General features: G+C 40.2%; 1 protein-coding gene across 6 annotated transcripts in view; it reads right to left on the bottom strand.

The window, feature by feature from the left end:
* Nucleotides 1-479: 479 nt before the first annotated feature.
* Nucleotides 480-15,416, bottom strand: part of TRPC4 (transient receptor potential cation channel subfamily C member 4) — a 350,871-nt gene continuing 335,934 nt past the window's right edge. For all 6 annotated transcript variants that reach the window (XM_075592051.1, XM_075592050.1, XM_075592053.1 and 3 more), the window contains one exon: nt 480-1,581. In XM_075592051.1, the coding sequence (XP_075448166.1) occupies nt 877-1,581 (705 nt within the window). In that variant the 3' untranslated portion in view covers nt 480-876. The remainder of the gene's footprint in view (nt 1,582-15,416) is intronic.

The raw sequence follows: 15,416 nt of genomic DNA, 5'->3' as shown, positions 1-15,416 counted from the left end.
GGTAGATATAAAGGCAAAAAAATCTACCCTAATTTTCAAGTTACAACATCATGAGGATAACCATTTAAAAATCATCTACTGGTTGTTTTGAGGCAGCAGTCACATTTCAATGTATTACACATATTACTGCCACTAGTTCAGTTTGGTTCTATGTAGGACCTCAACTTTAATACATTTTACACTTTTTTCTCTCCATGTTTTATGCAATACACAGTAGAACACAAAGTATAGAGAAGAAACTGTTTTCTAGAATTCCCTGAGCTGTATTTTAATTCAGTATTGAATATGTATTAAGTAGATATAACTTTGTGCATTTAAATTCATGTTCTACCCTCTAATGTGCAACACAATGTATACATCACCCAATACCTGTGATCAGAAATATCATAAATGTTTTATATGTACTGTACTGTAGAACGCTTCCTATATATGCTTATTTTTGCATAGAACAATATATACTGTGTGTATATATACGTGTGTGTGTGTGTGTGTGTGTGTGTGTGTGTGTGTGTGTGTGTGTGTGTGTGTGTGTGTGTGTGTGTGTGTGTGTGTGTGTGTGTGTGTGTGTGTGTGTATTTGCACATACACATTTATTGATATTTGTATGGGAATACTTGAATGCATGATAAATCCATTTATTTAAAAAAATGTAAAACAAACTGTGAGCTAATGCATGTTACAAAACATAGCTTTCCTACAGTGTACATTGCCTTTTTTCAACCTAAACAAGTTTAATACTGTACAATGGTCTCAAGTGCCACAATATGCAAATTATTAATTAGGCTTTGCAAATATATCTTCAAGCATTCCAAAAATGCACTATTTAAAATATATATATTTGATATGTACAGATATAGATAAGATCTTTTTTTGCTATCACAGTCTTGTTATAGTATCTTCCTGAATGATAGACCCTCCTTTTGTGCTGTTTGCATCTACAGGCATATCATTGTCCAAAGTGTACTTAAGTGTATCTGAATCATTTTCATTTACAGCCGAAAAACTGTGGCAACTAAGAGAAGGCTGTAAAGGGAGACTTTCAGAGGTATGCAGTATATTTTGATCCAACATGCATTGTTCATTACGAGTATTTATGTTTAGTTCACATTTCGGTTGTATCTCTTTAATTTGCAGTTCCAACATTTTCTCCTTTGGATCAGATTTCTCTTGGTTTGTCACTTCCTCGGAAACAGAGTATATTTTGTTCAGTGGCTGTTCTGGGAAGTTAGTTTTTGAACGTCTGTGAAACAAGCCAAAGCTTTTAATGTCTTTGACAAAGTGGATTTTTTTCTGTTTCTCCTTGACCGGTTCTGATACCAACAAGGCAGAACCATTGCTCACACTGTTTAGCCTTTCGGAGGCTATTGCTGCTGATTTCGGATGAATCATAGTGGTTATGTCAAAAAGGCTGAACTTGTTTCTAGGTGCTCTGCTTCTTTTTTCCTTGTTTCCGCGTTTTTCTTCAGTTTCAAGCACAGCGGAGGCACCGTTGTTAATTTTTGGAGGTTGCAGATTAATCTTATTTCCCTTTAACAAACCCAAAATCTCAAAGCGGAAGCTAGATATGTCCTGCTTCAATTCCTGAAACATAGAATAAATAGAGATTTATTATTAGATGTATTGTAGATATCTTGAAAAAAACATTGACAGTGATGAAACCTCCCTATTTGTTACATAGTGATATCCTGTAAGTGTGTTATGATTTGCTTTGGTAAACTGTTGATGTGTCCCGAACATTAATTGGCCAGGAAAATACTATGGTAGCACAAATTTAACATGTCTTTGCCATGTCTTCCTTGTATGAGATATTAACTGCATTAAATTAGTTATTTAACATTTTACTTTATGCAAAGTCCATACAAGGTTTTCCAAAACAGTTGTGGAGATGCTTGTACAGAAGAGCTTCTAGGAACTTTGCCCAAAGAACGCACAGAAATAGATAAAATAATAGATAGATAGAGTGCTATGTAGCCCCAAATGGAGTCATGCTTAAAGCAAAGATAATAGAAAATAAGCAATAAACAAAATAAATAATAATTCAATTAATATAAAAGTGTATTACATTTTTTTTTTTTACATACAATCGGGTCTACTGTATGTATCAACACAAAGAATAATACCATTTTGTGCTCCTAAATTTTTCAAGTATAAGAAACATCTATTTATATCTGATGCAGATTATTGGCCAGAGAAATGTATGCCACTTCAGATATGGTACTGTAGTTTTTTTTAAATCAGAAAAAGGGAGTAACAATAAAATATAGACACATAGGGGCCTATGCAGTAAGCAGTGATAAGCCACTTATCGCCGCTTTATCGCCAAAAAGGCCTACAGTGATTCAGTAAGCCCAGATAAAATGGCGATAAGAGACATTTTCGGCAATTTTTTTTGCAGAGAAAAAAAACGCCAAACGAGCGGCAATAAGCCACTTATCGCAAGGTTTTAAAACTCGGATAATTCTAGTAGCCCCGATTAGCTTATCGAGGCTAATCGCGGCTCTAGAATAGTCTCCAGTGAAGACACGCGGGGACCACCGGAAAACCATGGGGAGGACCCCTGAACACACACTGAGACATCCGAGGACTCCCGGACACACACGGGGACCACCTGAGGACCACCGGACACCCGCAGGGAACACCTACGGGGACCACCCAAGGACCCCCAGACACCCATTGGGACCACCCAGAAACCCCCCAACACTGGTGGGACCACCCTGGGCCCCCTTTGGGGCTACAGACACCCACAGGGACCACCTGGAGGCCCACAAACATCCACGGGGACAACCTGCGGACACTCGCCGGCCTCTTGTATCAATCCTGTGTATCAAAAAATAAATGATGGTTTTATGTTGGGGCACAGGGAGTGGGTGGGTTGTGTATTGGTGGTTAGTACATATTGTAATGTTTATTGGGAGCAGAAAGGGTGAATGAAGGACCAAGTGCCCACTTCACTCAACCCCTCTGCCCTCAAACCTGCTATTGTGCCTAAACCCCTTCATTGCCTTAGCGGCTATCCACAAAGGTAATGCAGCTGCTTTAATGTAATTTTTATTAATAGTGTGCGGGACCATGGGGTCTCCTGAGATGAACCACATTGATTTTAGCCTCGGTGAACACCCTGCTTTCCGAGTTACAGGCCCTGGTATGGGGTGCTAGTATCTCCTTCATTATTTAAATTCCCTAGTCATGTGACGAGGACGATATAAAAATGGCGGTAATACCGGCACCCGATGCCCCATACTAGGGCCTGTATCTCGGGAAGCAGGGGGTCGCTGAGGCTGAATTCAAAGCGCTTCAGCTCAGGAGACCCCTGCTCACGCCCACTATTAATAAAAATTACATTAAAGCAGATTTATTACCATAGCAGATTGCCGCTACGGTAACAAATTTGTAAAAAAAATTATTTGGGTTTGTTATTAGCGTTTTGTAGCAGGGGGTCTCCGGAGCAGAACCGCGTTGATTTCAGGTCTGTGGATCCCCTGCTTCCCTAGATACAGGCCCCGTTATGGGATACCGTATCTCCTATGAAATTTATTCCCACGGTCACGTCAAATTTTTTTATCGGCTCTTAGGGCATAGGTCCCATAATCTGATACATTTCATTACAATATGCACATCAGTTATTGTAAATTTTCCATTAAACTTCCTATAGGCACATCCCAAATAACAGGATGGCGCATATTAAAACAAAACACTTGATACAATGACAAAAGAGTAAAAGGTAGCAATTTTTCTTCAAATTTGTTTTAAATGGAACCCATATTTTTTTGCATGTAGTTACTCATCACCACAATGAAAGGTATGGGCAAAATGGTCAAAACGTGTTATACATCCCCACAGATTAAATAGATTAAATAAGGAACTAAAAGAAATGTTAATATTCTGTTTTTTTTTAAGATTAACTAATTGGAATCACCTATCAAGTCCTACAAATGTGCTATTATCCCAGGAGTCTGGGATTTCTTATGATAGCTCAGGCTCAATTACTTTATGTGGTCTCTCGTGCAAAATTTGGCTGTTCTATAATTACCATGAACATTAGTATCTTTTGATTTTGTTGTCCATCTCAATGGCATAACATCATAATGGTAGTTTCTTTTTGGGGGTATGTGACAGGGTAAAGAAAAGCCACCAGTTATATGGAAAACATATGTCTAGTCTGCAGTGCAGCACTGACTAGGTTAACTTCAGCTGGGAACCTCAGGACAATTAGTTGGATCCCAGCTGCCTAATCAAGGTGTGTTAAAACCCAGGCTGTAGACACATGGATAGTTAAACAGAAAAAAAGTGCGCAACCCAAAAGAAACTTAATTGCTATAAGAACAATGTCTAAATCATACACCATATAGTCAGGCCTTGGTACTAAAAACGTCTGAATGCAAGGCCCAACCCCACTGTGGAAGTAACAAAGAGATTATAATAAATCCATACAAAACCGTTGAATAAGGCGTCTGCTGCTAAATTAAAGAGTGGTTCAGACACTCCCACACACTAAGAGATAAAGACACAAAAAAAGCGCAAGACGCAAATGGTGAAGTATATCAAAGTATTCAATAATAATGTTAAAAGGGTAAGTATTCTGCGTACATCAATGTTGATAAATTAACGCATTTACGTGTTAACAACACGAAATTACCACATGGCAAACTTCAGATGGAGTGTCTGATGGATACAGCTCTGGTCAATCTGCTCCTGCGGTCTTGAACTGCTGCCTGCGCCTGCTTCCCACGGTCTCCCACAGTCACTGCAGCACGTGATTAACATCCACAGCATCCGGCAAGATCGCTCGATCACCAGGTCATCTGTCCCATATTAGGCACTACACACATGTACAGTGTGAGAGTCTCCTTCAGCCGGTAATGTTACAGTGTCCAGAAATATCTCCACTGCATTCTCAGCAGCTGGCACTCGACGGTGGAGTCCCGTCGGTAGGCGCACACTAAGATGACGTCACACGCGCAGCCCAAAGCTGCACACCGGCCGTGTTCGATCAATACGGGCAGAAGTTTGGCACATTAAAATGCTCAAAAATATACAAAATAATGGCAAGGGGTATAAAAGGTACCACAAATGTTACAAATAATAATCCTACGCGTTTCGAAGCTGAACAAAGGCTTCTTCATCAGGGATAAATTCACTGTAACTGCCTCAGAGCATAAATACATAGTGCCAGTAGTTAATTGGTCAGCCAATTGGATCAGAGCCAATCTGATAGAATCGCTCAAATTAGAGGGCGTGACAGTGATTTTAGTGCTTGTGTATGATACACATAATACAATAAACATAACTTTATTCATATAACACATAATCATCTGCAAAGGGAATATAAAATAAAAGAAAAAAGGGGGAAAAATGAGAAAAACACAATTAAAACACAGCACAGTAAAATTAGAATACTGCAATTAGTATTGCATGACTAAGTTATAAACATATGGTATTTAGCCCAAGGATAGGAGAAAAAAACTCCAAGAGAATGAAATGGATTTTACATTGCTCAATGGACATCAATGAACTAAAATAAATATAAAAATGAACCCTTCATACAAGAGTAAACACTAATAATGTCGTGTCCTGAACCCAACTCCTAATAGAGAGCCCAAACATCCAGGTCCTTATTTAACCCCATTTAACCCCTTAGGGGCCATACAGTCCAATTTGTGAATCCAAAAGGATACTAATTGCAGTATTCTAATTTTACTGTGCTGTGTTTTAATAGCTCTGTTCATGCTCCTGTCGACAGGTTTATTGATCCTGCCGTGATACAGTACCGACCAACTTTATTCTTTCTTGGCTAGCTCTGCGAATTTCGGAATATCCCGGTGATGTGCGGTTTTGTATCGTATTCTCCCGGGGTATATAGCGTTATATCGCGCCCGTGATTTAAGCATTTTATTCCCGCTGGCTGCAATACTGCAATGCCGTGTAAAAACACATGGGGGCATTTGCGAGCTGTTGTCTTTGAAGCCGAGAAATTCATGAATTGTAATGCAGTATATACTGTATATATACAGTATATACTGTATAACAACAACCCCTATAACCCCTAACATACACATATAGTACTGTATATGCACATCAATGATACTATAGGCCGGCGGGGCGAGATGTGTTTGCAGCAGAGAGAGAACCGCTGCTCTCTCTGCGCAAACATCGGCACATTAAAAATGATTTAAAATACATTTTTATTCGTAGTGTAGATATGCAGGGGGTCTCCGGAGCTGAACCGCGTTGGTTTCAGGTCCGGGGACCCCCTGCTCCCCGAGATACAGCCCTCTTTATGAGGTGCCGGTATCCCTCTGCATTTAAAGGTCCCGATCACTTGACCGCGGCATGTACACAAAGCAGAGGGATACCGGCACCCCCTAAAGGGGCCTGTATCTCGGGGAGCAGGGGGTCCCCGGACCTAAAACCAAAACGTTTCTGCTCCGGAGACCCTCTGCACATGTACAGTATAAATAAAACACATATATAAATAAACACTCGTTCCTTACCTTAGCGGCTATGTGCTATGGTAACGAAGCAGCATTTCTGTATTTTAATAATATTGTACAGTGAGCAGGGCGTTCCCTGAACCAGAAATTAATGCTCAGGGGACCCCCTGCTCCTGCACAATATTATTAAAAATACAGAAATGCTGCTTCATTACCATAGCTGATAGCCGCTAAGGCAATGAAGGGTTAAGGCAGAATAAACAATAAATACATTAAATACATATTTTTAATGTGTGTGTTAAACCTCCCTGCCTTGACTGTAATCTGTGTAAAAAACCCTCCCCCTATTGTGCTATTGTGTTTATTAAACTTCCCTGCCTTGACTAATCTATGTAAAACCCCCTCCCCCTATTGTGTGTGTTAAACTTCCCTGCCTTGACTAATATGTGTAAGCCCCCCTCCCCCTATTGTGTCGGTTAAATATCCCTGCATGTGTTTCTGTGAGTGCAGTGTACTGTATGTAAATGTGGGGAGGGGGATCCCGTGTAAATAACCACACCCACACCCACTACCCACTACCCACAATATAAAAAATTCACACACAGCAGCAGCACAATAAATAAATAAATCTAAATAAATAAATACATGAATATAAATAAATAAATTTAAAATACATTTTTATTCATAGTGTAGATGTGCAGGGGGTCTCCGGAGCTGAACCTCGTTGGTTTTAGGTCCGGGGACCCCCTGCTCCCCGAGATACAGGCCCCTTTATGAGGTGCCGGTATCCCGCTGCATTGAAAGGTCCCGATCACGTGACCGCGGCCTGTAAACCAAGCAGAGGGATACCGGCACCCCCTAAAGGGGCCTGTATCTCGGGGAGCAGGGGGTCCCCAGACCTAAAACCACAGTGGTTCAGGTCCGGAGACCCCCTGCACATCTACACTATGAATAAAAATGTATTTTAAATGTATTTATTTCTATTCATGTATTTATTTATTTAGATTTATTTATTAATTGTACTGCTGCTGTGTGTGATTTTTTTTTTATTGTGGGTAGTGGGGGTGGGTAAAGGGGGTATTAGCCCCAACGGTGGTTGTTTAGGGCTTGCGGGGGGTAGCGGGTGCACTTAACCCCTTCACGACCGTAGCGGTATTAACTGCTACGGTCGTGAAGGGGTTAAGTGCACCCGCAACCCCCCCGCAAGTCCTAAACTCACACCAAGGGCCAAACACCCCCTTCACCCACCCCCGCTACCCACAATAAAAAAAATTCACGCACAGCAGCCCCACAATTAATAAATAAATCTAAATAAATAAATAAATAAATACATGAATATAAATAAATATATACAGTATGTAAGCAGAAAATAGCCGTGTTAGTCCAGTTGCGATAGTGCAGAATAAATGAGTTCTTCAGTATTAGGTGATACCTTTTTTACTGGACTAAATCAAAATCCTCAATGGAATGTTTAAAAGCACCCAAGAACGGAAAACATTTGAGCTCAGAATGATAAGACTCTTTGACACCAAAACCAAAGGACTTAATGTGGACATGGGTTTTCTCACACCCTACCAAAATTGTCTGTAATTATCCTGCTTGCCTCAACTCTTATCCACACTTTCTCTCCCTCCCCCCCCCCCCAGCATCCCTTCCCCTCCCCACCTTTCTTTGACACTGTCTCCTGGCTTCAAACACTTTACACGCTACCTTATCTACAGTAAATATCTGTTTTTTTGTTTGTTTTTTCTCTCTCTATACACTGTTTTAGCCATTGATTTCTGTGTAAATCAGTATTGTTGACCTGAAGAAGAGAGGAGAACTCTCGAAAGCTTGTCCTATGACATAAATTGTTAGTCCAATAAAAAAGGTATCACCTAATACTATATATATATATATATATATATATATATATATATATATATATATATATATATATATATATATATACATGTAGAGGTATCAGTACCGTGTTAGCCGAGCTTCAATAATCAAAAAATAAATAGATGATACCGTTCTGTGGCTAACGAAATGCTTTTATTTGTGCGAGCTTTCGAGATACACTGATCTCTTCTTCCGGCGATGTTACAATGAATGAAGCAAAAGGTATACTTAAAAACAGTGTCTCTTGGAATGTTATCTGTGCTTGCCCTTCCCCCGGTGTGGATGTGTTTTATGGCTAGAGGTGTCAAAATATTACTGAAAGCAAGTGAAGAAAGAGTGTGTATGTGTGTCAGTGTGAATAAAAATCAATTGAGAGCCCACAGTATATACAGTGCTTTACACAAGGTGTGTGTGGAGTGGGAGTGGATATAAATGGTGTGGTGGGTGTGGAAATGTGAGAGTTTGTAGCACAACTAAAAGTGTGTGTGGATTCTAAGTGGTCCATATTGGTGTATAGGGATGGAAAAACAAGGAGTATTAGTATGTGTGAGAGACAGCTGTGTGTGCATACATATAGCACAGTATGTACAGACATGGCCTTTAGCGCTCATGGGACGAGAGTTCACTAGTGTCTGTAATGACTCTTAAAATTCGATCTCTGTTTAGGCCACTGCTAAGTGTCCCGAACAGTTGCATAAATTTGTATTCATGCAACCGTCTCTCTTTCGGGGTTTTAAGATTACCTTTGAGTATGGCAACCCTCAGATCGTTCATCTTATGGCCAGAGTCAGAGAAATGTTCGCCAACAGGACTGTCTCTTGTACCGCGTGTGATGCTGTGGCGATGCAGGTTCATTCTCTTGTTTAGCCCCTGCCCTGTCTCACCTATGTAGCAGCAGCCCCCTGGGCATTTCATGCACATGATGAGGTACACGACATTGCTGGAAGAACAGGTGAACCTTCCTCTGATTTTGTATTCCCGATTCCTGTGTGGTATTTGTATTGTGTCCGCTGTGTAGAGCATTGCGCAGGTTTTGCATCTTGGGTCCTGGCATGGTTTTGTCCCGCATTCAGTTGTACTGCTGAATACTTTACTCCTCACCATAATATTCTTGAGATTATGGGGTTGTCTGTATGATAATAAGGGTGCTTCAGGGATGTATATATATGTATAGGGATTGTTGTTATATATACTGTATATATATATATATATATATATATATATATATATATATATATATATATATATATATATACATATACATATATATTTATTTATATTCATGTATTTATTTAGATTTATTTATTAATTGTGGGGCTGCTGTGCGTGAATTTTTTTTATTGTGGGTAGCGGGGGTGGGTGAAGGGGGTGTTTGGCCCTTGGTGTGAGTTTAGGACTTGCAGGGGGGTTGCGGGTGCACTTAACCCCTTCACGACCGTAGCAGTTAATACCGCTACAGTCGTGAAGGGGTTAAGTGCACCCGCTACCCCCCGCAAGCCCTAAACAACCACCGTTGGGGCTAATACCCCCTTCACCCACCCCCACTACCCACAATAAAAAAAATTCACACACAGGAGCAGCACAATTAATAAATAAATCTAAATAAATAAATTAATAAATGAATATAAATAAATACATTTAAAATACATTTTTATTCATAGTGTAGATGTGCAGGGGGTCTCCAGAGCTGAACCGCTTTGGTTTTAGGTCTGGGGACCCCATGCTCCCCGAGATACAGGCCCCTTTAGGGGGTGCCGGTATCCCTCTGCTTGGTTTACAGGCCGTTGTCACGTGATCGGGACCTTTAAATGCAGAGGGATACCGGCATCTCATAAAGGGGCCTGTATCTCGGGGAGCAGGGGGTCCCCGGACCTGAAACCAACGCGGTCCAGCTCCGGAGACCCCCTGCACATCTACACTATGAATTAAAATGTATTTTAAATGTATTTATTTATATTTATTTATTTAGATTTATTTATTTATTTTTTGGGCGGCTGCTGTGTGTGAATTTTTTTTATTGTGGGTAGTGGGGGTGGGTGAAGGGAGTATTAGCCCCAACGGTTGTTGTTTAGGGCTTGCGGGGGGGGTAGCGGGAGGGGTTAACCCCTTCATGACCGTAGCGGTATTAACTGCTACGGCCGTGAAGGGGTTAAGTGCACCTGCAACCCCCCCCCCCGCAAGTCCTAAACTCACACCAAGGGCCAAATACCCCCTTCACCCACCCCCGCTACCCACAATAAAGCAGGCACGGTGTGTTAACCCCTTCATTGCCTTAGCAGCTATCAGCTATGGTAATGAAGCAGCATTTCTGTATTTTTAATAATATTGTGCAGGAGGAGGGGGTCCCCTGAGCTTTAATTTCTGGCTCAGGGAACCCCCTGCTGACTGTACAATATTATTAAAATACAGAAATGCTGCTTCGTTACCATAGCACATAGCCGCTAAGGTAAGGAACGAGTGTTTATTTATATATGTGTTTTATTTATACTGTACATGTGCAGAGGGTCTCCGGAGCAGAAACGTTTTGGTTTTAGGTCCGGGGACCCCCTGCTCCCCGAGATACAGGCCCCTTTAGGGGGTGCCGGTATCCCTCTGCTTTGTGTACATGCCGTGGTCACGTGATCGGGACCTTTAAATGCAGAGGGATACCGGCACCTCATAAAGGGGCCTGTATCTCGGGGAGCAGGGGGTCCCCGGACCTGAAAACAACGCGGTTCAGCTCCGGAGATCCCCTGCACATCTACACTATGAATAAAAATGTATTTTAAATAATTTTGAATGTGCCGATGTTTGCGCAGAGAGAGCAGCGGTTCTCTCTCTGCTGCAAACACATCTCGCCCCTGCCGGCCTATAGTATCATTGATGTGCATATACAGTACTGTATGTGTATGTTAGGGGTTATAGGGGTTGTTGTTATACAGTATATATATATATATATACTGCATTACAATTCATGAATTTATGCCATCTGGCGGACACGCGAAGCATTGCAGCCTAGTAAATCCTGAACCATTATCAATTAACACATCAACCGCGCGTCAGCCGGGCATGCGCCTGGCTGGGCAGGCAAAAGGAGCGCGGCATGCTCCAGGTGAACAGCGTGGCATTCCAGGATCATGCCAGGTAAAAGCCGGTGATTTGTAAGAATAAAAGCTGCCGCTGCTGTACTTCACGGATGAGCCACTCAGCAGTGTTTCATATAGTACACTCCCTCCTAAACCTACTGACTAGGTGGACATTTGGGTTATTTTGCACCTATGTTATATACCCACCGAGTTTCAATATATACTGCAGCTTTTATCCTGCGCAGAGGCTGCACATTATCAGATGCCTAGGACTCTATGGAGACTCTCTCTCATCATTAACACAGCTCCTAGTACCCTCTATGGGTGTGTGCATTAACCCCTACAGACACCCTAGACTTTGAACATTTAGGGCTCTACGGAGTGCAATCACTAAGTGCCTTCTCCAGTTCTAGGACATGCAGTTCTGAATGTGGGTATGTAAGCATACAGCAGTTATAGGTGGATACACACAGCAATGCTGTGTCTGGCATAGTTATTACCTCTCACTACTTATATGTCACCACAGATTCAGAGCACATACTAGCTCTGAGATATATTTTTATATGTGGATGGACATTTAGTTTATTGTGGTTACTCTACGGATCTATTTCCAAATTCAAGGAGGCTATATATATATATAGCGACAGATCCTGAATATCCATAAAGGATCTCCATATGTATACATCACTTAACTACCCTTGGTTAAGTTACCAATGATTACAGTCACGTGCTGTTTAACACATTCTCTGATTTTAAAGCCCATTTTTTTATTCATTGTTTATTAATAAAATTATTTTAATTATGTCACTATACACTCAGTTTGATAGAGTGCTGGTATATTAGGTTTCTTTTTCTTCTGTGTACTTTATCCCTTACCTAGTAAGCACCTCAAACACGGTTCACATTGTAGCAGTGCGGGATGTTCCTTTAATTAACCCCTTAAATGCCAAACATATTAACTTAGTCTGAAAGCCTAGAAAGCCTTTATGATATGGAAGTGGTTACTGTTAATTTTATGATTATTTATTATACTGTATGTTTATATTTCTTTAACTTTTTATTTTTTCAATGTAATAGACCTGTAGACCATAATAAGGGGAGTGAGTATCCAGCTGTAGCAGATATTATTGCACCCATCAAGCCTGGCACACTATTAACAGTATAGCGTTAATGGGGGTGATAACATCTACTACTGTACATCTGTAGGTGAGTGGTGAGTGAAAGAGGAAGGAGGAGGTAGGATTTGAAATGATGCTTTGTAGAGAGGAGGTGGTGCTTAAGATGAGAGTTAGCTCCTAGTAAATCATAGCAGATACTAAGGAATAAATAAAAAATTCACATGTGCACAAATAATTGTTGACAATGGAGAAGCTTGTTTATCAGGTAATATTGAATACACCAGGAGAGGAGCTCATTGATCTTCATAACAGAAGGAATCCTGCAGACATATTGCATGTTTTATATATAAGATAAGGGCAAATGTGTGCTTGGCAATTCATTGTTTATTCATATAATCTGGTTTGCCTGGGGTGCCCCAAGAAAAGGGTTGGGAAATACAGATATACAGTAAACAAGATGTGCAACTTTACAAGTTTCTTGTTCTGGTGTGGCCCTTGTTCAGAAATTACGTGTAAAAAAAAGACAGAAGGGAAATAACTAATAATGCCAATTGTTATGTTATTATACTGCAGACGAGCTGGAGTTATCTTAAGTATATACCGATCATGTGCGCTCCACCTCAGTGATCTATATTATTTATGGACACAAATATCATGCGCTGCACATTTAAATCTTTAGCAGGTTTGTCATTTTAGTGTGGCTGTAAATTTAGTAAGGCTGTTAATTGGAAAATGTAATTCCCCTAAACAGTGATACTGTACACTCATACACTACAAATGGATTGCTTTTTTTAAATTGAAGTTTACATGAACGGAAAGAATGTTCTTAGTAGTATATTTCAATTATAATATGTTATGCATTCAAAATATTACAATGCCTGATATGATCTTTAAAGTATATTCAATTGTATATTTCTTGCATGTTATTAGAATAACATAAAATGTGTTTCTGTAAAGGATCAGATCCAACATAGATTCAAAATACAGCAAACAATGGACAATACTAAAATAATTTGGACTCGATCTGTCTGTAAGAATGTTTAGCCTTCCACATGATTTTACAATTATGACTGACTGACAGAATTATAATACTTGACATTTCAGCTGGCATCTATCTCTTTCTTGAAATGAATCATTATATGAATCACAAAAGACAGAGGAGGGAATTCAGAAATGATTCATAAAGTATTATCTCTGTTTTGCATAGTACAGTAACTAACGGATATTGTTCAGGATGGGGTATCCCCAATAGGCTTCAGTCTATGTCACACAAACCATGCTTTTATATGAATAAAAAGCTTGACTGCATACTGTAGATATACTCTTCATAACGTTTCAAATACCGACTTAAATTGCGCATACTCTTTTGGTGCTGCAGGGTACTGTTATGCGTTGGTGCATTATACGTTGCAGGCATTATAGGACTAAATCAATTTTAAGAAGTTAAAAAAACAGTTACAGAGTAGGTTAGAAGTTGTTTCTCTTCAAAGCATTAGACAAACTTGCAAAAACAAACACTTTTATGCACATACATTATTATTATTGTTTATTTGTAAAGCGTCAACATATTTTGAAGCACGGTACAATGGGGTACAGAGTGATTTAATTAAACAAACATAATGACATATCAAATAAGGATTAATACCCGACTAGCACCCTCTCTACCCACCTTAAGACACACTGCCTTAAAGAAGCATACAGTATGAGTAGCAACGTGACTAATACTATACACCATACATAAAGCTTGGCCCCTTGCAGACGCACTTACCAGAATGCCCTCCCACTGTCTCCTACCTACCAATAGATTGTAAGTTCTTCAGAGCAGGGACTCCTCTTCCGAAATTTTACTTTTATGTCTGAAGCACTTATTCCCATGATCTGTTATTTGTATTATTTGTTATTTATATGATTGTCATATGTATTACTACTGTGAAGCGCTATGTACATTAATGGCACTATATTGTATTGTATGTCTTTATTTATATAGCGCCATTAATGTACATAGCGCTTCACAGTAGGAATACAGGGGGTAAACAAATAAATAACAGATAATATAAATAACAGGTCATGGGAATAAGTGCTTCAGACATAAAAGTAACATTAAGGAAGAGGAGTCCCTGCTCCGAGGAGCTTACAATCTGCTTTCCTCTGGAATCAATAAGTATAGATATATGATAAAATATCTGTTGTCTAAATTTAGCATAGGTTGAACTTGATGGACGGAAGACTTTTTTCAATATCATCTACTATGTAACTATGTTCTGTAACTATGTAATTGGTAGGTAGGGAGAACGTAAAGAGACAGCAGGAGGGCATTCAAGTAAGTGCATCTGCAGGGGGCCAAGCTTTATGTATCATGTGTCTAGTATTATCTACAGTGCTATTCATGTGCTTTTTTAAGCAAGTGTGTCTTAAGGTGGGTCTTAAAGGTGGATAGAGAGGGTGCTAGTCCGGTATTCAGGGGAAGGGCATTCCAGAGGTGCATGGCAGTCAGGGAAAAAGGTTTAAGGCGGGAGAGGGCTTTAGATACAAAGGGGGTAGAAAAAAGACATCCTTGAGAAGAACACAAGAGTCGGGATGGTGCATAGCGAGAAATTAGGGCTGAGATGTAAGGAGGGGCACAAGAGTGTAACGCTTTAAAAGTGAGGAGGAGAATTGAGTGTGAGTTGTGGGATTTGATCAGAAGCCAGGAGAGATTTCAGGAGGGGAGACGCGGAGACAGATTTAGGAAACAGCAGAGCGATTCTGGAAGCAGCGTTAAGGATAGATTATAAGGGAGACAGGTATGAGGCAGGAAGGCTAGACAGGAGGAGGTTACAGTAATCAAGACGGGAGAGAATGAGGGCCTGAGTCAGAGTTTTAGCAGTCGTGCAACAGAGGAACGGGCGTATCTTTGTGATATTACGGAGGAAAAGCGA

This window comes from Ascaphus truei, chromosome 3 (genome assembly GCF_040206685.1).
Source record: "Ascaphus truei isolate aAscTru1 chromosome 3, aAscTru1.hap1, whole genome shotgun sequence".
Classification (NCBI taxonomy): domain Eukaryota; kingdom Metazoa; phylum Chordata; class Amphibia; order Anura; family Ascaphidae; genus Ascaphus; species Ascaphus truei.
Note: the sequence above shows the minus strand (reverse complement) of the source record. Positions and strands in the feature narration are given on the sequence as shown.